We start from the raw sequence: 23,550 nt of genomic DNA, 5'->3' as shown, positions 1-23,550 counted from the left end.
GAAAAATACTGGTGGACGCCTCCATAACTGCCTAGATTACTGACTGACTGTCAGTGGGGTTACATGACACTGAAAGGTTTGGATTATTGGCTAAATTACAATAAAACTGAATTATTAAGCTCATGTAGACACCTTAATCGGACAAGAAATGGGATCGGATTAAGACCCCGAGCTAACTCGGATTGAAAGTCACTCTAAACGTGATTTTAGACGGTGAAGCACGTGGTGATTTAGACTTTGCATTCTACACATGCTCCAGATGTTTTCCCGGGGTCGTGACCTGGAAGTCAAAGGAGACGATATTCCTGTTGTTGTCGCCGTCGGAAAGAAACAAACAACGCGATGGAGAATGCTCCGTTGGGCATCGAGTTTGTGCAACAAGCAGCTCATCACAGACCAAATGTAGAGGGACGTAGCTTCATCTGGCTCTGCGTTCTCCATCTTTCTCCAATGCCTGAGTTTGTTGTTGTTGTTGGTGGTGAAGAGGTCAACAGGAAGTGGCTCTATTAGCAACAGTTGGAATGGGTCTGGGTCCTGCTGTCCTCTGGCCTGCTTGTGCTGTTCCTGATGGGGGGGGGCATTGCTTCTCCCCGCTGCTCGCGGACTCACCAACTTGTGGGCACGTCTTGACTCCCGGGGCGCTTGCCCAGGGGCACTGGGGCAGGCGCTAGCCCACTGCGGTTGGCTGTCTGGGGCGCCTGGCCCTCTCGGGTGTTGGGCGGGGCCCCTGCCGGGGGGTTTTGGTGGCGCTCAGGCTCGCGGGGGCCGGTTCCGGCGCACGGCCCATGTCTGGGTGGCGGGGGCCTGGCGGGGCTGGTAGGCTGCCGCCTCTGGTCGCCGGGGGGGCTCTGCCCGATGCTTGTGGGGGCTCTGTCCGGGGGCTTCCTCTGCTGTCTTCTGGGGGGGATGCGTGGTTGTCCCTATGGTGGGCTTCCCAGGTTCTGTGCTCCTTGGGGGCTGTTGGTGGCCTGGGTCTGGGGGCCCTCTCGGCCTGCTTCTGATTGCTGGGGGGGGATTGTGACACTATACATTGATATTTAAGCATGGTTATTATGTGGGACCATCTATGTGTATTGCATGCTCATGCACACACACTGTCACACCGCGGTGAGGTCAAGCGGGTTTTTTGTCTCGTCTCCATGTCATGTCTCGTCACTTCCTGTTTTATTTTGAAAGATTAACTCTCCTCTCGTTTCAGGTCACTTGCTCTTCCTCTTGTGTTCCAGTCTGATTGTCGCATGAGTGATTCCACCTGTTCCCCGTTAACCCTGTGTGTATAAGAGTTGACGTCTCCCCTTGTCTTGTGCCAGTGTGTCGTTATCGTTGTTGTCAACATACCTCACTCTTGCTTTCAAACCAAGTTCATGTTCTATGCCACGTTTCCGATCTCGCTAAAGAGAGTTTTGTTTTGGGTAACTTTTGTATTTATAGCCTTGTTAAAAAATAGTTTAAGTTTAATAGCATTTTTGCGTTTTCCTCCAAGTGGAGTGATTTTTCGTTTCATAGTAAATTTTTATATCTTAGTGCCTCCTATTTTTACAGGAGAGGGTTTTTTGTTTTCCTCCGTAGCTGGAGTGATTATTCGTTTAAATATAAAGTTTCGAAGCCTTTGTTTTTTCCTCCTCAGTGGAGTGATTATTATTTCTATAACGTTTCATAGATATACTTCTCTCACTTTGGGAGAAGCATGTAATATTATCGATAACTTAGATAAAATATAGTCCTTTTTGTTCTCTCTTGGAGAGTTTGGACAACCGTGTTCCTCCTGAAATAAAAACCTTGGATTTACAACACCTGCTCCTGTGTCCTGCAAATTCTCTGGGTGTGACAGTACACACTGGCCAGAATGGACGCAGCAGGTTCCGAGTTTTTGAGCGCAGCTCTCGCTTCGCAGGGAGATCGTCTCTCCCAACAGGAGGAACAGATGGCAGCCCTCGGCCAAGGGCTCGAAAACCTCGCCCGGAGCCAGAGGGACTTCCAGGACAGCGTCTCGGATTACATGGGGAAACTCACGGACCAGATGCAGCGACTTCTGGAGCGCAATGATCAGAGCGCCACCGCATCTGCCCCCCTGGATCCCACGCCTCAACCCGCTCCGACCCACTCCGTCGTCGGAACCCGACTAGCCTCTCCGGAGCGCTTTTCAGGAGAGCTTGGTCAGAGCAGATCATTTATTATTGACTGCGAGATGCACTTTGAATTAAACCCCCACCAGTTCTCCACAGACAGAGCCAAGATCGCCTACATGGTTACCCATCTGTCTGGAAGAGCGAGAGAGTGGGCCAGGGCCGAGTGGGAGAAGCGCTCACCACTTTGCACCTCCCTTCAGGGTTTTAAAGAGGGGCTGCGCCGAGTCTTTGACCCGGTCTCTTCAGAGCGTCAGAAGGCAAGAGAGCTGAGCGGACTTAAACAGGGCCGAGAATCAGTGTGCGCTTTTGCCATTCGCTTCCGGACCCTTGCAGTAGAGAGTGGATGGAATGACCGGGCTCTTTACGACGTCTTTCTGAAGGGGCTGGCCGCCCCCATTCAGGAGCTGCTGCTCCCTCTGGACCTTCCTGCTGACCTGGACTCTCTCATCACACTCGCTGTCCGGACGGACAACCGACTCCAGGAGTACAAGACGCAGCGGGGAGGGCACCACCTGTCAGCGGGACATCCTCCGCCCTCTTTCTCATCTCCACGTACAGCCATCCGCGGAACCCCGTCGTCTCATCGTTCTCACGCTTCCTCTCCTGTTGGAGGAGAGGAGCCCATGCAACTAGACAGAGCCCAACTCACGCCGGCAGAGAGACAACGCCACTTTAGGGAGAGACTGTGTTTCTATTGTGGAGAAACCGGACATCACGTCTCCTCATGCCCGGTGAGACCCTCTCAGGTGAAAACTAATCACAACAAGTTCCAAGTTCTACGCCACGCAAAAGATTCTACACTCAGGTAAAACACAAAAACACCACCTTAGATCTGGAGGCTCTTATTGACTCTGGTGCGGACGAAAGTCTCATGGTCTGGGAAATAGCCAAAAAACTGGGGCTAAAAACCGAGGCTCTACCACAGCCGTTTTTAATAAAGACAAAGCCATGTCTCTTCCCCCGCACCGCCCATACGACTGTGCCATCAACCTCATTCCAGGAGCCACCATTCCCAAGGGCCGCTTATACTCTCTGTCAAGACCCGAACAACTAGCCATGAAGGACTACATCCAGACATCATTAAAGGCGGGTCTCATCCGTCCTTCCTCATCACCTGCCGGAGCAGGGTTCTTTTTTGTGGACAAAAAAGATGGATCACTAAGACCCTGCATAGACTACAGTCCTCTTAACGACATCACAGTGAAAAACCGCTACCCGCTTCCCTTGATGTCCACTGTGTTTGACCAGCTTCAACAGGCTGCCATTTTTACTAAGTTGGACTTACGCAATGCATACCACCTTGTTCGCATTAGAGAGGGGGACGAATGGAAGACCGGCTTTAACACCCCTAGTGGCCATTACGAGTATCTCGTCATGCCTTTCGGACTTACTAATGCTCCTGCTGTGTTCCAAGCTATGATCAATGATGTTCTTAGAGATTTTCTTGACCTTTTCGTATATGTGTATCTTGATGATATTTTAATTTACTCACCTGATTTAAGTACTCATAAGCACCATGTGAACTAAGTACTCCAACATTTACTAGAAAATCACCTGTATGTCAAAGCAGAAAAAAGCGAATTCCATGTTAACACCACTTCCTTCCTAGGTTTCATTATAGCTCCCGGCAAAGTCCAGATGGACCCAGCTAACACCAGCGCTGTGGCCGAGTGGCCTACACCAGACAGCCGTAAGAAGGTCCAACAATTCCTGGGCTTTGCAAACTTTTATAGACGCTTCATTAGAGGTTTCAGCACCATCGCTGCTCCTCTTCACGCCCTCACCTCACCACAGGTTCGGTTTCACTGGGGGCCGAAGGAAGAAGAGGCGTTCCAGCGACTCAAACGCCTTTTTACTTCTGCACCCATCCTCTCCCTGCCAGACCCCCAGCGCCAATTCGTCGTGGAAGTCGACGCGTCCAGTGAAGGCATCGGGGGTGTTCTCTCCCAGCGATCCGAGACAGACGGCAAAATGCACCCGTGCGCCTTCCTTTCACGACGGCTGAGCCCGGCGGAGAGGAATTATGACGTAGGTAACCGGGAGCTGCTGGCGGTCAAGGTCGCCTTGGAGGAGTGGAGACACTGGCTGGAGGGGGCACTTCACCCGTTTATTGTCTGGACCGACCACAAGAACTTAGAATACATAAGGAAAGCCAAACGGCTCAATTCACGCCAGGCCAGGTGGACTTTATTCTTTAACCGTTTCTGCTTCACGTTGTCTTACAGGCCAGGGTCCCGGAAAGTCAAGCCTGACGCCCTGTCCCGCATCTATGAGCCTGCGCCTGCTGCCAAGGAACCTGAACCCATCCTCCCACTGAACTGTGTGGTTGCAAATTCTCTGGGTGTGACACACACACTCACACACACTCTCACACACTCTCACACACACACATTCATTAGCCCAGTAGCATGCTCACTATGCTCACTAAGCAGTTTTTGTGCTGTCCTGTGGTCACCTGTGTATGATATGAGATTGCTGCTGCTTGTGTTTTTTTTGTTTGTGTGTTTGTTCTCTGCTTGTCTGCTTACAGGTGCTCCTGGTGCTTCTAAGGCTGGATTCCCCACAAAAGCCGTGAACCGTCTTCAGTTTTGTTTTTACAGGTGTAGCAGCTGGTTGTCGGATTTTTCATTGTTTTTTATGTTTGTCTCTTCATGTTTCTGTTCCTTTTTTCTCTTCTTCGCTTTCCCTCTCTCTCTGTCCCCCGGTCCGGTTCGGCACTATTATCATATCATGTTAAATATTGTAACAAAAATAAATTTAAACAAATTTGGAGTTGATGGGCGTCAAGGGGAGCTTTACATTTATAAAGCTTCCCTTGGCATAGCAAATGTGTTTAGCAGAAACGGTATTCAGATTACAATTCTGCTGCCATAATGCTGGACAGGACAAGGAAAAAAAAAAAAAAAAAAAAAAAGAAATATTAACTTAACCCAGAATCAGGCGGCAGTCTGTGTGTTGTTCCCCCTCTCTCTGCTTCCTGTCCCTCTACAATGCCCTATGTAATAAAGGCATAAAAGGCCCCAAAAAATTAACAAAAACACACCAGAATCGTAAGATTCTGTGTTTTTCCTTCTTTGTAGGTTTATTGAGACAGTGAGAACTTCTGGTAAATCCTTATATTTTATCAAGTAACGCTACAGCTCTTTGGGAATCACCTTGTTGCTGCAGAAATCCTATTTTCTGTCAACCTGTGTTATCTTTGCTATTTAATAAAAAGTTTGGTAAATTCAGTCATTTTTGTGGACTAAATGGTGAAGTTTTACCCTGAAGTCATTTATCCTTTGAAGGTATATGAATACTTCGGTAATCCACCTAAAAAGAGACATCTTCATCCATCATTCAACAGGCCAACCTCGAGGAATGATGATGGAGACCTATCTTGCTTTGTGACTATCGATTACACGAGTTGTTAGAAGTAGGTGGTGTGGCTGTGAAACCATGTCCACACTGCTGCCAACTGAGAGTTGGTGGATTCATTTTAACATCACCAACATTTAAATGTCACATTTATTTCCTGTGCATTACATCCAATGTTTTTCTTCTATTTGATGATGAGTGTAGATATAAGAACTCATGTTTGGTGCAGTGTCACCGTGACAACCTGAAACAGGAAAAAACTTATTATTACTTATTATCAGGACACATTTTACATTTATGTTGGAGAAAAAAGTGAATAAGTGTGGTAGCAAGATATAAGAATATCCTTAAAGGATAATCAATAACAAAAGAAGCACAAACTGATGAAACCACACAATCATACATAATACATGGATTACAGGTTGTCTTTATTTTTCTTTTGGAGTCTAACATAAAGAAACATATTTCTCAGAAGAAGTGGTCACTTATCAAATCTTTCATTCCTCCTCCCGCCTTCTCATATCTGCAGAAATATACTGTTTACATGTGATTTCAGACTTCTTATGACTGTTAGTCCCAATGATGACATCATTTTCTGTTACTCAGATCCCCCCCACACAGATGTAGTCCTCCATCAGATCGTCAGATGTGGTTCACACCCATTTCTCCTTCTGTTTCCATCTAACATTCAAGCTGACCAATCAGATCATTGTTTGACTTTTTAATCCACTCAAATTCTTTTTTTTTTAAGGTCACAGCTTGACCTTCGACCACCTAATTTGAATCAGTTCATCCTGGAGTCCGAATGGGTGTTTGTGCTAACTTTGAAGAATTCTCACATTCACAATAATGAGGTAAGCACAGACCAACATGACTCAGAAACATAATGCTTCTCGACATTTATACTCCGTCTCTGATGGAGTGGGTTAAAGAAGTCATTCAACACTTTATCGGATCTGAAGGTGGGGTTTGCTGCCGGTGGTGGAGCAGCATTTGAGTTGTCGAATATGCCCCTTTCCACTCCATATCCCAACGGTTCCAGTGCGGAAGGATACGATAAATGTTACCCGGCAAACAAAGAAACGACAGTGGGATCTCTGCTGAAGGCCCCCTCAGAATGTCCCCCATAAGTCGGCTTTTTAGCTACAATGATGCCTTTTATAAACCCCCCCCACAATTTAGGTTTACAACCTTTATTAGTAGGAACAAATCAAATGAACAGTCTCTTTCAACGATGGAACAAGCCTTTTACAGATGCAAACGTCTGCATTTCCTGGATGCAAAGTCATGAATTGTCCGGTTAGGGGTGGCAGGACATGGATGCGGACTCCAGAGTTCCATTTCACGAAGCAGGTTTAGTGAAAACTCTGAGTTGATTAACCCTAAAATGAGGGAAACCCTGAGTTTTCCGTTTCACAAAGGGAGGTAACTCAACCCCGAGAAAGAGGGGTAACTCTAGCCTGTTTCACAAAGAGAGGTAACTTAACCTCACGGTCAGTTACCGGAGTAACAGACTCTCTGAACCTAACCTGGTCGGGACCAGGTTTTCCTCAAGAAACCTGGAGTTTCTTTCTGTCTCCGCCCTCTTTCAGCCACACACGCCATTTGATTTCCTCATTCATTCAGTCAGCAGAGCGAGTTTTGGCGTAGCAGGTAGTTCTTCTCGTTCTAGAAGTCGATTTATAATATATAAGATTTATAATATACAGTAAGAGGCGACTTTTTCCACGAATGGCATGTCCGTTTATCAACGATCCCGTGGATGAAGGTGCAGCATTAATGCGCAGAGAAATAAATATTCGTCGGAGATGGTTATCAGACCGCGCATAGATTTTTGCATTTACAGACAATTATCTTTTTGAGCGGCACCATCAGAATGTGTTGGGACAAAAGAAAAAAAAAGACATAAAAGACAAATAAATATTTGTATGAATAGGCTTAAAAGAGACATAGGCCTATTATATTTTATAAAGACACTCGTGTCTCAGCCACTGGCCTTCCGTTAGAGGTGGCGGTGCTGGGCACCACCCGTTTTATGGGCATCTGCCTTCTTTCTGTTGGCTCAGTAGAAGTCTGTGTTAGTTTAAATAGGCTTAATTATTTAACTGAACATGATATAGATGAGAAGACATAGTTTATGTGTGTGAAAACAGCATTATGTTGGGAATAAAATAACTGCACAGTCAAATAGCCACTTAATATTTATTTTACAGTGTAAAACATGATCAAAATGAGGTACCACCATGCCGAGGTCTCACCTGTTTGAACAATGTTTTTATATTTCATCTTAAACTGCTGCCAAGAGCGCTTCTCCCCCGCGGGATTGCACCTAAATTAAATAAATGAATGGGTTACCATTCAAGCAGTTTCCCTGTAATATTATTGTGATTGCAAAGGACTACATTTAAACTTACACTTTTGCTGCTGCAGCGGTGTTGCACTTATTTCTAAAAACGTGTTGAAACTCGCCGTATGAGCGCATTAAGATTTTCAATTCGAGGTTGGTGAAAAACGTAGCCCCGCCTCTTCCCCGTTGCCATGGTGACTCGTCGAATCGGGGCTCCATTGATGCTGGCTTTTTAAAGTTGTGGCGCACACGCTAAACTCAAGGTGAACTTACTCAGAGTTGATTAACCTCACTCAAATCAGCGTTTGTGGAACCGAAAACTCAGAGTTTTCTATCTCAGAGTAGATCAACTCAGAGATCAGGAATAGACTCAGTGTTGGTTGAACCTGCTTTGTGAAACGGACCCCAGAGGTGTAAAAGCAAACTGGGTTTATAATTCAAAAACAGAGTCAACAAAAGGCGCGGCTGAGCCGGATGACAAAACTAAGCCATGGGACAAAACATGACTAAGACTGACAAAAAACAAAACAAAATACTTGACATGACATGAATGCACTTAGCTTAGACGTGGCGTGGCATGAGGGGTGAAAAAAAAGAGAGAGGATTTCACAAAACTAATGGGGAAACCTGGAAACTAAACACTGAACTGAGAGTGATTGTTGAATGAGTGCAGCTGGGGACAATGAATACAGGTGTAGTGAGTGAAACTAATGAGCAGAACATGGGGACTGAGGCAAAAACCATGGCAAAACTTAACTCAACATGAATTTAAAAACTAAGACGTGAAACAATCTAAAACATAGAACTAAAAACACGAGGAAAACCCCATGAAAATGACAGAGCCCCCCCTCAAGGGATGGATTCCAGACAACCCAAAAAAAGGGTCTCGAAACCGGAGGCAGTCTGAAGGCCAGACTTCCGGCGACGTAGCAGAAGCAGCCGGAGACATGGACTTATACATGGACTTAAAAACTAAGACGTGAAACAACCTGAAACATGATAAAACATAGAACTACAAACATGAGGAAAACCCCATGAACGTGACATGAATGAGGTCATCATACGACAGCTGCTGTGCCACTTCTGAGTTGATGCTTATGATAGCCAGGCCACTCAAGCGTTCTGGCACCATTGATGAGCTTCAGTTTTGAGAGGTTAGCTCAGCAGAGGAAACTGCAACAGGGAGAGTTGGCGACATTTGACCTCCATAAAAATAGCACAAAAGTTTTATTGATAGCATAGTTTTATAGGCATAAACCTGAGTGTAGACAGTTTCAGCTGCTCTGTATGTCACTGTCCAACCAGAGGAAGGCCGGGCTCCATGAGGTTTTGGTCAGGATGAAAGTCGCCCCAACTTCTCCCATCGACTCTAACGTAAAATCTGTTGTTTTTTTCAAATTTCTGGCGTTACAATATAATCTCTATGGGTTCCGGGAGGGCTCGCCCCAACATGCTTTTGTCATACGTAACGTGAAGATAGCTAGCATAGCCACCGCACGTTAGAGCGTACGGAGTAACTCAATTGTTTCATTGAAAGAAATCCCCTTCAGTCGGCGTAGCAATGAGGATAAATTGGCAACCAAACAATCAGGACCTCTCAGACCAAATTTAAATATAAAACAAATTTCTACTAAATGACCTGCTAGTATGTGGCATCTAGTGCTTATATGCGGTGTTGGAAACGTAAGTTGACAAATGGTGACAGCTGACTTGCTACTTATTAATTTACCCACTGAACGGGTCACTTTAGTCCACATATGTCAAAGTCAAGGAATTAATTATCTATGGCCCCCTGGATGATATTTAATTACTATTAGAACTGGCCCGCAGGCCACAGCCACCCGCTGGCGTTTTGCACGCACCAACACTACATTCCCCACAATGCAACGGCAGCCCGCGAAGTCACTGCAGCGCGCACAAGCGGCTTCATTATTCATCAGCAGTCAGAGCAGAGATCAACTTTCAGCTACCCCCCCTCCTCAAAAATGGCTAAACGTAAGGTGGACGCTGAGAACAGGGGCTTTCAAGCCAGGTGGGAGGCAGAGTGCATGTTCATGGAGGTAAAAGGCAAAGAAAGTTTGGCTGTAATGAAAGAATATAATCTAAGAAGGTACTATCAAACGTCTCAGAAACACACAAAGACAAAGACAAGAATGTGGACACGGAACAAAGGCTACAGAAGGTGGCAGAATTAAAACGAGGCCTTAAGTCCAGGCAGGCTGTGTTCACATATGCCAAATCACAAAGCGAGGCTGCTGTCAAGGCTAGCTTTATTGTGGCAAAAGAGGTCGCAAAAGCATTTTTCAGTTGAATGGACTCAGGGAAAATTGCAGATAAGAGCCATGAGAAAGAATACAACTGATTTGATTTATTTTACTATTTGAAAGCAGTGATCGGTAGGATCATAGAGCAGCACAATAATGCATTTTCAGTTTATAATGCATGCACTTTTATTCATGCATTTTTCTTGATATTAAGAAAAATATTTTGTTTTTAAAAACAATTTAATTTTTTGCTGTTTGCCTGTTGAAAATGTTTTCACTTGAAGTTAGTGACAGAGCCATAACAAAATATTGCTTTATTCATTTAATCATTAAATAATATACAGTGTGTTAGGTCTTGGTTCAATAGGCTATGTGCAATCATTTCAATATGTTTTAATAAACATTGAACCAGTCCGGCCCTCGGCCTGTAACAAGTTTGTTTTTTTTGGCCCTCGGTGTATTTGACTTTGACATCAACTGCTTTAGTCATAATCGCTACTGTTGCCCCCCCCCCCCCCCCCCCGAGAAATGTGTCAGGAGCCGCAGCACAACCCGCAATTGTAGGGGGATCCAAAAAAGCTACAAATTTGCCAAATTCTCTGGGATTACGTTGATGCCAAGGCTATTTATTTCTGTTAAATGCACTTCTAATGGAGTATGTCACTCCAGGATCATATTAAATTGTTGGCTGCATCGGCCTACTAGGTCTGCTGTTTATGTCATTGTTCTGTGTGTTGCCTACAGGCTACTTTACTTAACTTGTTTTTTCAAATAAAAGGATTTCTCGTGTTAATTTAGGTAAGAAATGTCTGTCTGAATGATGAATTTATGGCCCAGCTCGCTACCAGACTCACTCTATTTTAAAAAAACATTGTAAGTCAAGTTTTTCAAATCAATTCACAATTTTAATCATAGCATTCAAAGCGCTCTGCTAATTTTACAAACAGTTGATCAATGCCTTTACAAGTTTGCAAGCGTTTTCATGATTTACCATGAGGATTATCTTCCAATCAAGGCTATTTTCATGAAATAAATGGCAAATACATCACAACTATTTTGATCAATTGACTTAAAAACATCCCGACTCAGTTTACATCAATTACATTTTTACACCCAGCTTATATGTGAATGAATTACCATACAATTTATAATCAGTAGAAGTCTAAGTTCCTCATTACTGTCCCATTATTTAGAACAATATTATTCAATCTTTAAAAAGGCATATTAATGTAATAAAATTCATTCTAAAGAGCATTAGCATATAAATCAACATACTTTTGGATTTTCTTATTCAAAAGCGATGAAGCAAGTGTGTAGTTATGCATGCGGCACCAAGAGGACAAAGTCAGACACAGTGTTCACTAATTTAACCTTATCAAGGCTTCACTCTCACAGATTAATTGGAGTTGAAATTCAGGAGAACCTCTTTTCCAGCTCTGTGTTGGGCTCTTATCAGGGATAACCAGCACATATGGATGTGATCCACCAGTCTCCAGCCAGTACCTTAAAATGTAAACATGAACAGTATTATCAGCATTCATAGTACTGCTAATGCACTTCATTAAATCAAACAACTTTAGTTTTGCAAGAAACAAACAGCTGACATCAAATCCTGGTAAATGTATAGTTTATACTTTCTGATTTGAGTTTGCATTGAAAATAAATCCTTCTTTTCTTTTTCTGTCTCAGCGCTGGGCCGTAGTCATGGTCAATACTTATTTTTTACTTTTGGATCTTACTGGAGAGTGTCTGTGCGTCCATCAATCCAGATAAAGTTGCCGTTACTTTCTTTTAACCCAATCCAGTATCCATGGTCGCTATAGTAAGACTTGATGTTCTTACTGATGAATTCCTGGAAGTCATCACATGGCGAATCATCAGAAACATTCACACTTTGGTACAGACATCAATTGGAAAAAAGAAAATGTACAGCTCACCTGTTCTTGCTGATTATCAATAACAACCAGATCTGCACCGCAGTTTTTGCAATATGTTTGACTTTGTGTCCATGTCAGCCAAGGAGCGGGTTTATCATAAAACAGGTAGCACTTTTTCTGGTAAAGAATCCAGCCGCCCTGACAGGGCTGACACTCTGCTCAAGAAATGGTCGGAGAAATTGATTCAGTATTAAATCTAACATATCAAAATCAAATGGCAGCCTTTTTAAACTGACTGAATTTATATGGATTAGACTCATTTGGATTTGAATGAATGTGAGGAATCTTATTACAATGAATTGGTTAGAATTAGTTTAAAAGGGACTGTAGTTGAAATGCCTTGAGATATCATTCGTTGTGATTTGATATGGTACTAGTATTTTTTTCATTGGTATATAAACAAAACTGAACTGAACTGAATGATAACAAATGATAAAACTTTAAAAGACTTATGACTGTGAAACTATGAATCTATCTACTTTGAAAATGTGCAATATCTAATATTTCCATCCCCGAGCATCTTCGCGGGACTTTTTCAGCCAGAATAAATCCAGCCAATATAAACTATAAAAGATATTAAATGTTGTTTTCAACTTTATTTGTTGCATGTTAAGTCTGTAAAGTTGTGATGTGGGCTAGCAATAAAGAAAACAGGACATCAGATGATAGTTATCATGATTTGGTACAAAAGAGGAGCTCCAGTTTGTCCACAAACGTGTCAGAAAAACATTGGGCCTCGTGCAACAACCGTTCGTACGCACAGATTTGTTCTTAAGTCGTGCGTACAACTGATTTAGGAGAATTTGCGCATTCACCAATCTCTTCGTATTTTACGTTTTTTTTCAGGTACGAACAGAATTTACGAGTGATCCAGACCTGTCGTAGGAGTTTCCTAAAAGTGTCCGCTGTTATTCCAATCAAGTTTGCTTGACTAATGGATTGTATATTTAATTACTTTGAAGCAAACATAAATAAATATATACATTATACCCCATAATGATGCTTACATTATTCTGTTGGACTTAAGTTATGCACTAATTGAAGGTTAATTTGACTCTGTATATAACAAGGTGAATGGGAAGCGATTTAGATTGCCAAGGACTGTGCTGCTGCAAATATGCAGCTTGCTGGAGCCACAACTCCAGAGAGAAACACGCCGATCAAACCCAATTCCACCACACGTCCAGGTCTTCACCAGCTTTGGATTTTTGGCCACTGGAACCTTTCAGAGGGAGACTGGAGACAGATCGGGGGTGTCCCAGTCCTCTGTGATTCATGCGCTCCCCTTGGTCATCAAAGCTCTCATCAGTTTATCACCCATGGTACATCACATTCCCATACACCGCTGTCCAACTAGTTGTAGCGTACTCAAGTGTGGAATTAATACAAACTTAAACCTTTGGAAGACCCAAACATTCCTGTGGGGGATGTTTTTCTGGGTAGGGACCAGATGGAGGACGTCTAAACAAAGGAAGAGACTGAGATGGCCTAATTTACAACAACCTTCAGCCTACGAAAGCATTTGGAAGTGTATTTAGTACTAGACCTATGCCATAAACTTAAGCTGAACAAACGAAGAACCCTCTTAGGAGAAATGGGAGACTAACCCATTCCCTATCTTATCTGGACAGTAAATCAGTAAATCAAAGTTGACGTTTTCCCCTCATCCACCCAGATAAGAGAACCAGATGCCTAAATAGAACTGAACATTACTTTACTTAGAGTAACTTTCAGCTGAATCTTAAAACTGTATTAAATGTGTTTGATAACTTTGTACAAGTTCTTTCAGGTTCCCAGCGAAATCACGAGCTGCATTTAAAGACTCTTTTCATGATCCTACTTGAAAGTATGACAAAGAAATAAAAATGACCAACCCGCAGTAAACTGGACATTTATATGAAGAATTGCAACTGTTAACCGATGTTCCTTCCGTATCTTTTTGTACTCCATGGGTAACACGGGAAAATAACATTGTTTGGTTCGCTATTCATATGTCCTAATTTACAGATATATTATCTGAATGTTGAGACTCATAATCATCGTCTATGTCATGTTATGTGTACTTGATGTCTTTATATCATAAGTCTATGTCATATATTTAATCTGCATATCTTAACAAGTTGTGGTGTTTTCAGAATCATCGAGACAAATGTTTTAAGCTGGGCATACACTGTGCGATTTTTGGCCCGATGTCGACAAGATTTTCACTCGTGCGACTATTTTGGAGATCGGGCCGAGTTTTGCTCAATCGTGCGTCTCGCATTGTGTAGTATACATGGGGTAACGACAAACGATTAAGCCCTCCCGACCACCTCCCGATCGATCGGATGAAAATCAAACTTGTTTGAAATCCTGGTCGCCCCTCGTGAGGCTCTCGCACAGTTGAAGCAGTTGCACGAGCCGATTTACCTCATCCTGTCACACTACGCTTGCACGAACATAGATACGGAAGAGAAAATTTTCATCAGAAGAAGAAGAAGACAACAGAACAGAACTTCCGGCTTCTTCTTCTTGCAGTTCCGGACAGTCCGACCGCGTCCGACGTGTCGTGTAGTGTGAGCAGCCAGATCGCATCAGACCATCGGATCGTACAGTGTGAGAACAGGAATCATGAGCTGTGACGTTTTAACCCCTGCGATTCACTCGTACAGTATGAGCAGCAGCTGAATACCGCGATTGAAAAAAATCGCACAGTGTATGCCAGCTTTATGAGACGGAAGAAACAGAGAAATAGAGTTTCTTTGTTTTATCCAAAATCTCTATAAACGTTAGAACAGATCGCCTTACAAACACACCCAGGCAGACATCACAACAGTTTCAGGCATATCATTGGCTGAAAGCGTAGCGTAAGCCTACGTCACACCCCGCGATTCGAAATCCAGAGTAAAGAAAAAAGATTTGAGACAGAAGAGAATGAAATGAAGAAGTTTTCAGAATGATGCGGCAGAGAAGGAATGAATCATGAAGAAGCAAGTTAAGAACAGAGAAGAAGATGAAGACTAAGACAGGATAGAAAGATGAGGAAGAAGAAGAAAATCCGAACATAGAAAGAAACAGAATGAAGTAGTCTAAAGATAAACGCTTTCTGTGTTTTCGTTCGTCCATCGTCATCCTTGTCTTTTTATGTTGCACGTTTTTAACCTCCGCTGCTGCACGTCATCACATAGTTTTAAATGAATCCAAGATGTCAGTCTTTAGCTACAAACAGTACGCAAACCTAAACTATTTGAGTAAAACCGGTACCTCTCCATTCACCCATATTTTTTTATATGTGTTTTATATAATCACCCATATTCAACGCATATCTCCTGTTTGTTTTAAGGTCCATGTCTTTTTAATAAATAGGTTATATATATAAAAAAAAAAAATAAACAAGTTGTGTTGTATGCTTTCTTTGTCTGTCAAACCAAACGAGAATTCACGAAAGTAGCGAGATATGAGACTGATTATTAATTGAAACATTAACTTCACAGACCAGAATCGTAACATTCTGTGTTTTTCTTTCTTTGAAGGTGGTGCCCTACAATAAATAAGGTTTATTGAGACAGTGAGAACGGGCAAACTGGTCTATAGCCCAGAGAGGGCATGCCAGATTTGCACAATATTGCCATGAACGAGGGTCTCCTACTACCTGAACCAGTCCAGGCAGACCAGAAGGTGTGGTGCCAGAAGACCCCCCTCATGGACCGCCCCATCGAAGAGCCATCATGATGGGGCAACAACTGATTGCACGGCTTATAAAAAACCAGGCGCTATCAAACCATTTCTTCTTTATTTCGATGACATTACGAACTACAGGTGACACGGAATTAACAGCACTCGTAATTGCTTCCCATTTCTTGGCTTTAGCAGGTCCCGTAATTCCACTGCTGACGCTGCTAAAAATGACAGATTTTTTCCTTTCTGGATCTCTGAAAGCAGAACTTCAGTCTCAGAGCCCATAAAGTTGTTCTTTTTGCGCCTTGATGCCATTCTCATGACTCAACACTCAACTTTTCCTGGCACAGGAGCGAGGAAGCACAGCCTTATATGGTATCATTTTGGGCGTGGAGTATGCAAATCTACTATCCTCGTGCACTTAAATACGCACGGGTGTTATTCATAATTTACGCAGGCCGTTAACACACACAAGTTAAGAGCGTTTGTTGAATCTGACGTGGCGTGTTCATACGAGACCTTCGTACAAAAAAAGTGAGAGAAATTTAGAATAAAAATACAAAAATGTTCTTGCATGAGGCCCAATGTTCCTCAGAGAAAGATTGGAAGGGATTTGCATATTTCTCCCTCTACAGAGCAGAATATCATGAAAGCGTTCAAGAACTCTGGAGGAGTTTCAGTGTGTAAAGGACCAGGGAGCGAGCCTAAGCTGGACACCCGTGATCTCTGATCCCTCAGACGGCGCTGCATCAAGAACCCTCATTCAGCCACAAATTTTATTTTAAAGAAACTTTAAACAGGGTAAAAAGTACTGAATTTACCATCCTGCCAACAACATTTGGGTGTTTTTGATGAAGTATTGTGTTGTTAAATGGCTTTATTATGTACTTACTTTTGTCAGGGCAGAATTCCTTCACCGGAAAGCTGTCGAACGTCAGGATGACTCCCAGCGTCCAGTTGAGGTCGTCTTTCTGTCTGTTCAGGTGCTTAGTCTGATTTTCTAAGTTTCCAATCTCCACCGTCATCAGATCGGTCCGATTCTGTAGGACTCTATTGTCAGCGGTCAACTGTTCGGTCTGGTTCTTTAGGACTCTATTGTCAGCGGTCAACTGGTCGGTCTGGTTCTTTAGGACTCTATTGTCAGCGGTCAACTGTTCGGTCTGATTCTTTAGGACTTCCATCAGCTGCTGGTTTTCTGCACTGAGGTTTGCTTCCTGTTTGTTCGTTACCATGGTAACTGTGAACGAAAAGAGAGCGCACATCAGTCAGTCAATTAGTCAATATATGTCATATTTTCAGTTGATGTGTCCATAATGCTACAGTGTAAACATCTGTTTTGTGCAGGGGAGTAAATACGTGAAATTACAGTAACAGGTATGTGTGAGCCCTAACCATGTATTTAGTACCATGCATGCGTGACCATGTGTTTTAAACATGTCGCAGGTGAAAGCGTCAACATGCAGAAACACGTGACGGGTAATGCCATCATGTATTTGAAACATTGGGAGACATTAGATGCATACATCGTGATGTGAGCTGTGTGTCATGAACATGGGGTTTTGCGTCATGTTTTTAGTTCTGAGTTTTGTGTTCTCTCATGTTTTGGTTTCTCATGCCTTGGTGTTTAGTCTTTAGTTTTCTAGCTCATGTTTAGTTTTGCCAGTTTTCCCACAGTTTCTCTTTCCTCAGTCACCATGTTCAGGTCATTAGTTTCACTCATCAGTGCCCACAGTACTTAGGTTCCCTGTTTTCTCTCAGTCATGGTGAGATCCTTGCACATTCACCCTTCATGCCAAGTTAAGTTAAGCTAAGCTAAGCCAAGTCTTTTGTTTTTCCAAGTCATGTTCTTGGTTTTGTCTTAGTCATGTTTTGTTTTCATAGTTCTTGGCTTGTCATCTGGCTCAGGCACGCCTTGATAACCTTGTTCTCTGTTTGAAAATAAACCAAGTCTTCTTTTTGAAGTCCGCCTCCGTGTCCTTACGCCTCGCAAACCCACGTATCATAACGCTGTGTGTCCGTGCAGACAAAAGGAAAATGAGTTTGCCTAACATGGAAAGTTATTTTAGCAACTGTTGTGAAAATGAAACGTTTTGCACTGCGTACCAACGTAGTATTATACATTCTACTATTAGTATTTACCACAAGAGGCAGAATGTGTCATAAATAAATACAATAAAGTATCAATAAAATGTAATTCCAGGATACAGTACCCATCAAAAACATCTGCACACATCTCCTTATGGAGGGGATTTAAATCCAAACTCCAAACATATGCCAAGCTCTTACAGTCCTCTGCTTTTTAGTCAAACAGCCTTAAAAATGCATTTTTTTCTTTGTATTTTGCCTAATTTCCCTGCTGACTTCCTAATATTCATAATAAGTTAAACATCTTATAGGTTTAAACCAGTGTTGTATAGTAACGAAGTAAAAATACTTCACTACTGTACTTAAGTATATTTTGGAATACTTTGTACTTTCCTTGAGTTTCAACTTTCACTTTTACTTCACTATATTTCCGAACTTAATTGCATACTTTTACTCCAATACATTTTCATTGTTCGGTTTAGTTACTCGTTACAAAAAAAAAGGGGGAGAGAGAGAGACAAACATTTTCTGTACTATTATTTTATTTACTGTTATTTTATTTATTTTTTAGAAAGGTTTACAAAAGGGCTTTCAAACTGGACTCCCTCTTCAGATGCCAGATAAGCTTCACTTTTCTCCTGTTTTTTTCTTTAAATTTTGTTTATAATGATGGCAATAACAGCAGCAGCCTCTTTTGTTTCATTTTTTTTCTTAATGGTGTAATGTACGACTCATTTTCAGCACTGACCTTACTTGAAGAAGAAAAACTTAAAGGTTCACAAAGTTTGTATTTTCTGTCTAAACCTGGTCTAAATTTTGCTTGCACTTGGTTGTGTGTAGATTTTAAGTGTATTTGACCTTCAAAGTTTACCAAAATATAAAAAACGTTTACTTTTTACTTATACTTTTCATTACATTACTTAAGTACTAAGTACTTAAATACTTAAGTATCTATTTTTACAGTAATTCTCATACTTAAGTACAAGACGTTTCGGATACTTTAAGACTTTAACCCAAGTAACATTTCAGTCAGTGACTTGGACTTTTACCAAAGTCATATTTTGGAGGGGTACCTATACTTTTACTTGAGTGTGAGATTTCAGTACTTTATACAACACTGGTTAAAACACATTAAATCTAATGAAATGTTGTGGTTATAAAGGATGAGACGGCACCAGTTTCAGCAAGTGACAGCTTACATTTAAATAACAGCATCCTCAGGTGGTCGAAGTAAAGTTTATAACTCTAACTGCCGGAATTTTCTTATAGACATGACAATTAAGATCCCTTAACCTTAACAAAGAGCTTATTTCAATCTCTAATTATCAGGACCTTTTTATTAAGAACCTTTAGAGTTTAGGTGTTAACTTTAACCCTTTCTCTGAAAGCAATACAGTCAAACTAACAGATCCAAACCCAGAGCATAAAATACATAACAGATCTCTTTGTTTTGTCTTTTTGCTGATACAAATTTGATGTGAGCTGTTGCAATCGTTGATGAAAGTTTAGCACTGAAATGGAACTCACTGTAGACGGCCATCGCCACGATGGTCCCTGCCAGGACAACGCAAAGTATCCCCAAACACACCAGCAACAGGCGAGAGTGACAGCAAGCAGCTGCTTCAACTTCTGCTTGGAACAAAAAAAAGAGACTCAACATCATTGTGGAAAGTTTACTGAAAATGATCCACTGAACAAGAACGATTTCTCTTCCATAGACGATAAAACAGTCTGACATGAAACAATTATCCCCTTTTTCATCAAGTAAGTTATCTTCATCCATCCATCCATTCTCTATACCCTTTAATCAGTCGGTCGGGTCATGGGGGGGCTGGAGCCTATCCCAGCGGCGGGGTACACCCTGCAGGTCGCCAGTCCATCACAGGGCCCCACAGAGACAAACGAGACAAACATCCACACACACGCAGTGGGTCTACATGATGAGATTAATTCGATTTTAGCTATAGTTGGGTTATGCTCCTTATCTGAGCGAGGGTAATTCTCCTTGGATATCTGGCGGTGAATGAATGGGATCAGAGGCACAAAGCGTGTCATACCCCGGTATGATAGGTGGCGCTGTACCCATTCCAGCTGTTGCTAATAGAGCCACTTCCTGTTGACCTCTTCACCACCAACAACAACAACAGACTCAGGCATTGGAGAAAGATGGAGAACGCAGAGCAAGATGAAGCTACGTCCCTCTACATTTGGTCTGTGATGAGCTGCTTGTTGCACAAACTCGATGCCCAACGGAGCATTCTGCATCGCGTTGTTTGTTTCTTTCTGACGGCGACAACAACACTCAGTGGGGTCACATGGCCCTGAAAGGATCGGATTATTGGCTCAATTACAATCAGACTGAGTTATTAAGTACATGTAGACACCTTAATCTGACTAAGAATTGGATCGGATCGGATTCAGACCCCGAGATAACTGGGTTGAAAGTCACTCTAAACCTGCTTGTAGACGCTGAAGCACGTGGTGAATCAGACTTTGCGTTCTGCGCACGCTCCAGATGTTTTCCCGGGGTCGTGACCCGGAAGTCAAAGGAGACGATATTCCTGTTGTTGTCGCCGTCAGAAAGAAACAAACAACGCGATGGAGAATGCTCCGTTGGGCATCGAGTTTGTGCAACAAGCAGCTCATCACAGACCAAATGTAGAGGGACGTAGCTTCATCTGGCTCTGCGTTCTCCATCTTTCTCCAATGCCTGAGTTTGTTGTTGTTGTTGGTGGTGAAGAGGTCAACAGGAAGTGGCTCTATTAGCAACAGCTGGAATGGGTACAGCGCCACCTATCATACCGGGGTATGACACGCTTTGTGCCTCTGATCCCATTCATTCACCGCCAGATATCCAAGGAGAATTACCCTTGCTCAGCTCATTCTGATTGTAATTTAGCCAATTATCTGATCCTTTCAGTGCCATGTGACCCCACTGAGTCATATCGTCTCCTTTGACTTCTGGGTCACAACCCCGGGAAAAAATCTCGAGCATGCGCAGAACGTAAAGTCCAATTCACCACGTGCTTCAGCGTCTACATTACATTACATTACGGTCACTTTGCAGACGCTTTTATCCAAAGCGACTTACAATAAGTGTGTTCCACATCGGTATGCAAAAGAACTTCAGGTCACAAGAAATCAGAAGTGCATTTCCTTCCAAAACCAAACAGCTAAGAGCAGAACTAGTGCTAGAGTAAGTGCGGTAAGTTAGGTCCCGAGACAAATGGGAATATTTAGAAAACAAAGACAAAGACTTTAGTGTGACTTTCAACCCAGTTATCTCGGGGTCCTAATCCGATCCGATCCAATTTCTTGTCAGATTAAGGTGTCTACATGAATTTAATAACTCAGTCTTATTGTAATTTAGCCCTTAATCCGATTTTTTCAGTGCCATGTAACCCCACTGATGCTCTCCTAGGGACAATTTTTAGAGACACCCATTAAGCTAACATGCATGTTTTTGGACAGTGGGGGGAACCCGGGGTACCTGGAGAGAACCCACGCAACCTGGAACCCTCTCGCTGTGAGGTGACGGTGCTAACCACCACACCACGTGCAGCTGTAATCTCTGTACATTCTGCTATCAGAACACACTGCAACTTACTCTGCTTTAAGAAACTGAATACTAACAGACCAAACACAAGCAAATACGGAGTCTCTAACTTAGAGCTCATTTCTGGATTTGGCTGCATTTTTCTAAAAATTGTGTCTGAATGCTCTTCTTTGTTGGGCTGTGTGAGTCACTGTCAATATAACTCCAGATGTTTCTGTCTTTCTTTGTGTCAGAAGCCTCCTGACAGCCACAATAACATACATTTAGGGTTATCTTAGACATCTTAAATAAAATTGCTTTCATTATTCTCAGGGTTGGCATCATCAAAGAGCCTACTTGAAACATTAGTTTCTTCTTTTGTTGATAAGATATATTGTACGGTTCAGCAAAATTGAATAACTTACTTGATAAAGGAGTTGCAAGCTCTTTAGGGTTCACTTCAGAAATAACTGCCTGGTCCTCCTTTTCCTCTGTGTCACAACAACATGATAAATGGAAAAGAAAGAGCTGAATGAATGGATTCATCAGGATTCTTCACAGCATCAGTGATCCCATCCAACAAACAGCACAACGGTAACAACCCCGGTGTCTAAAAGCTGGGACTGCGTAGTAAAATCTATATAAAAACAGAATGCAGTGACCTGCAAATCCCATAAACAGATAGTTTATTCTAAAAAACAACGAAAGGTTCATAAAGGTTAATTTCCTCTTTTTTTATTTTGTTGAGGATGACATTAGAAGTCCTTGATTGTTGAGTCAAATACCAGAAAAGAAGAGTTAGAAAGCATCAGTCCAAAAAATGACCATCATCAGCATATATGTATTAAATATATACGTATATATTTTTAATTCCTCTGTACATTTTTAATTCTATACAAATGTTTAATTTCTCTGCTAAAGTTTAATTTTGCTACAAACGTTTAACTTAATTTCTCTGTACACATTTAAATTTACATCTTATCTCAGGTCAATTTCAACATACAATATGGTTACTGTGTTATAAGTTAATTCTAATGTATGTTATGTTTCTGCTTCTGGTAACAGCTCCAATAAACAGCTCCACAAAGAGAAGAGGAAACAACGTGATAATGAGTTTGTTCTGCTGTTGTTTTGCATATTTCATTAAGTAATGTAAATGATTTCTTCAGTAGTCGCAGGCACCTGTTTTATTAAGAATTTTTTTAGTTCCACGACTAAATAAACTGGCAGGTCCTTATTTTTTTTCTATGTGACAGAAGGAGGAATATGAAGAATGGATAAAAACAGTTGAATTCAACAGCATCACCGTGTTGCCTTGGATCTCAAGACAGAGTATTGAAACAGTAACCGAAAAGCTCTAAAACAGAAAGAAGAGCAACATCAGAAAGTTTGTTTCTGTTATCTATCATCTATTATCTATTATAATCTTATAATTATATCTCTATTATCTGAGTTTGTTCTGTTTCAGACAGATAACTTACTAAGTTCAGTAGCTGCAGACTCTTGAAGCTTCACCACAGAATAAATCATCTCTTCTTCTTCTTCTTTGTCTGTATCCCAAAACATAACAATACGAAAAGATGTTTACAGACAGTGAAATCAATGTATTCACAAGCACTCATCACAGTTGTACCTGTTGGGAAAAACACCCGAACTCTTTACATGCAGATTTAAAGACAAAGCAGCAACAAATGCATTCAGTGCAGCGTCACATACACTGCTGAACTAGATCTGAAGACCGGAGGAAACGTTACAAGTATTTTGCATTTCGCGCTGGTGGAACCGTAACCGGGTAGTAGTTATAGCCTCAAAATGCAAAAAGAAGAAGCAGCAGCAAGAGAGCAAGAAATAGAATTGATAATTTATTGAAAACTGCATTTAAACTCAAACAGGCTGTTGATCAGCTGATCAAAAGTGTACGAACAGTCTAACCCTCAGGATCTGAAAAAAAGGCGTTTAAAATGACTGTTAATCAACGGACAACTTAGAAGAAACTTAAGGAGTATATATAAATATATATGAAAATCGATGAGTCATTATTGATATGCTGCAGCGGGGCGCGTCGATGATGTCATCCCAGAAGATGCGTGCGTAGAAAGCTGCCTATAAGCCCCCCGATAGCCCCCAAGAACAACAACACGGCAGCTCTGAGCTAACAGTGCAATAGTACGCGTTCATTCATTCATTGGTGTTAAAGTATTGGTGAAATAAAGACAGATAATGCCTTATTTAGAGGCTG

At 42.1% G+C, this 23,550-nt stretch overlaps 1 protein-coding gene across 2 annotated transcripts; it reads right to left on the bottom strand.

Annotated features, from left to right (window-relative positions):
• Positions 1 to 11,001: 11,001 nt before the first annotated feature.
• On the bottom strand, positions 11,002 to 22,849 carry LOC142380899 (natural killer cells antigen CD94-like). 2 transcript variants are annotated; one of them, XM_075466839.1, is made up of 6 exons: positions 22,793 to 22,849; positions 21,737 to 21,802; positions 16,584 to 16,928; positions 12,035 to 12,189; positions 11,837 to 11,949; positions 11,002 to 11,600 (listed from the first exon to the last, which is right to left on the bottom strand). In XM_075466839.1, exons 1-6 carry the CDS (start codon positions 22,839 to 22,841, stop codon positions 11,459 to 11,461), a joined length of 870 nt encoding a protein of 289 aa, XP_075322954.1. In that variant the 5' UTR covers positions 22,842 to 22,849; the 3' UTR covers positions 11,002 to 11,458. The 2 variants fall into 2 exon arrangements, with proteins under 2 accessions (XP_075322954.1, XP_075322955.1); XM_075466840.1 differs by lacking the exons at positions 21,737 to 21,802; positions 22,793 to 22,849 and adding an exon at positions 19,304 to 19,399.
• Between the last annotated feature and the right edge of the window lie 701 nt (positions 22,850 to 23,550).

The sequence above is a fragment of the Odontesthes bonariensis genome, chromosome 5 (assembly GCF_027942865.1).
Source record: "Odontesthes bonariensis isolate fOdoBon6 chromosome 5, fOdoBon6.hap1, whole genome shotgun sequence".
NCBI lineage: Eukaryota > Metazoa > Chordata > Actinopteri > Atheriniformes > Atherinopsidae > Odontesthes > Odontesthes bonariensis.
Note: the sequence above shows the minus strand (reverse complement) of the source record. Positions and strands in the feature narration are given on the sequence as shown.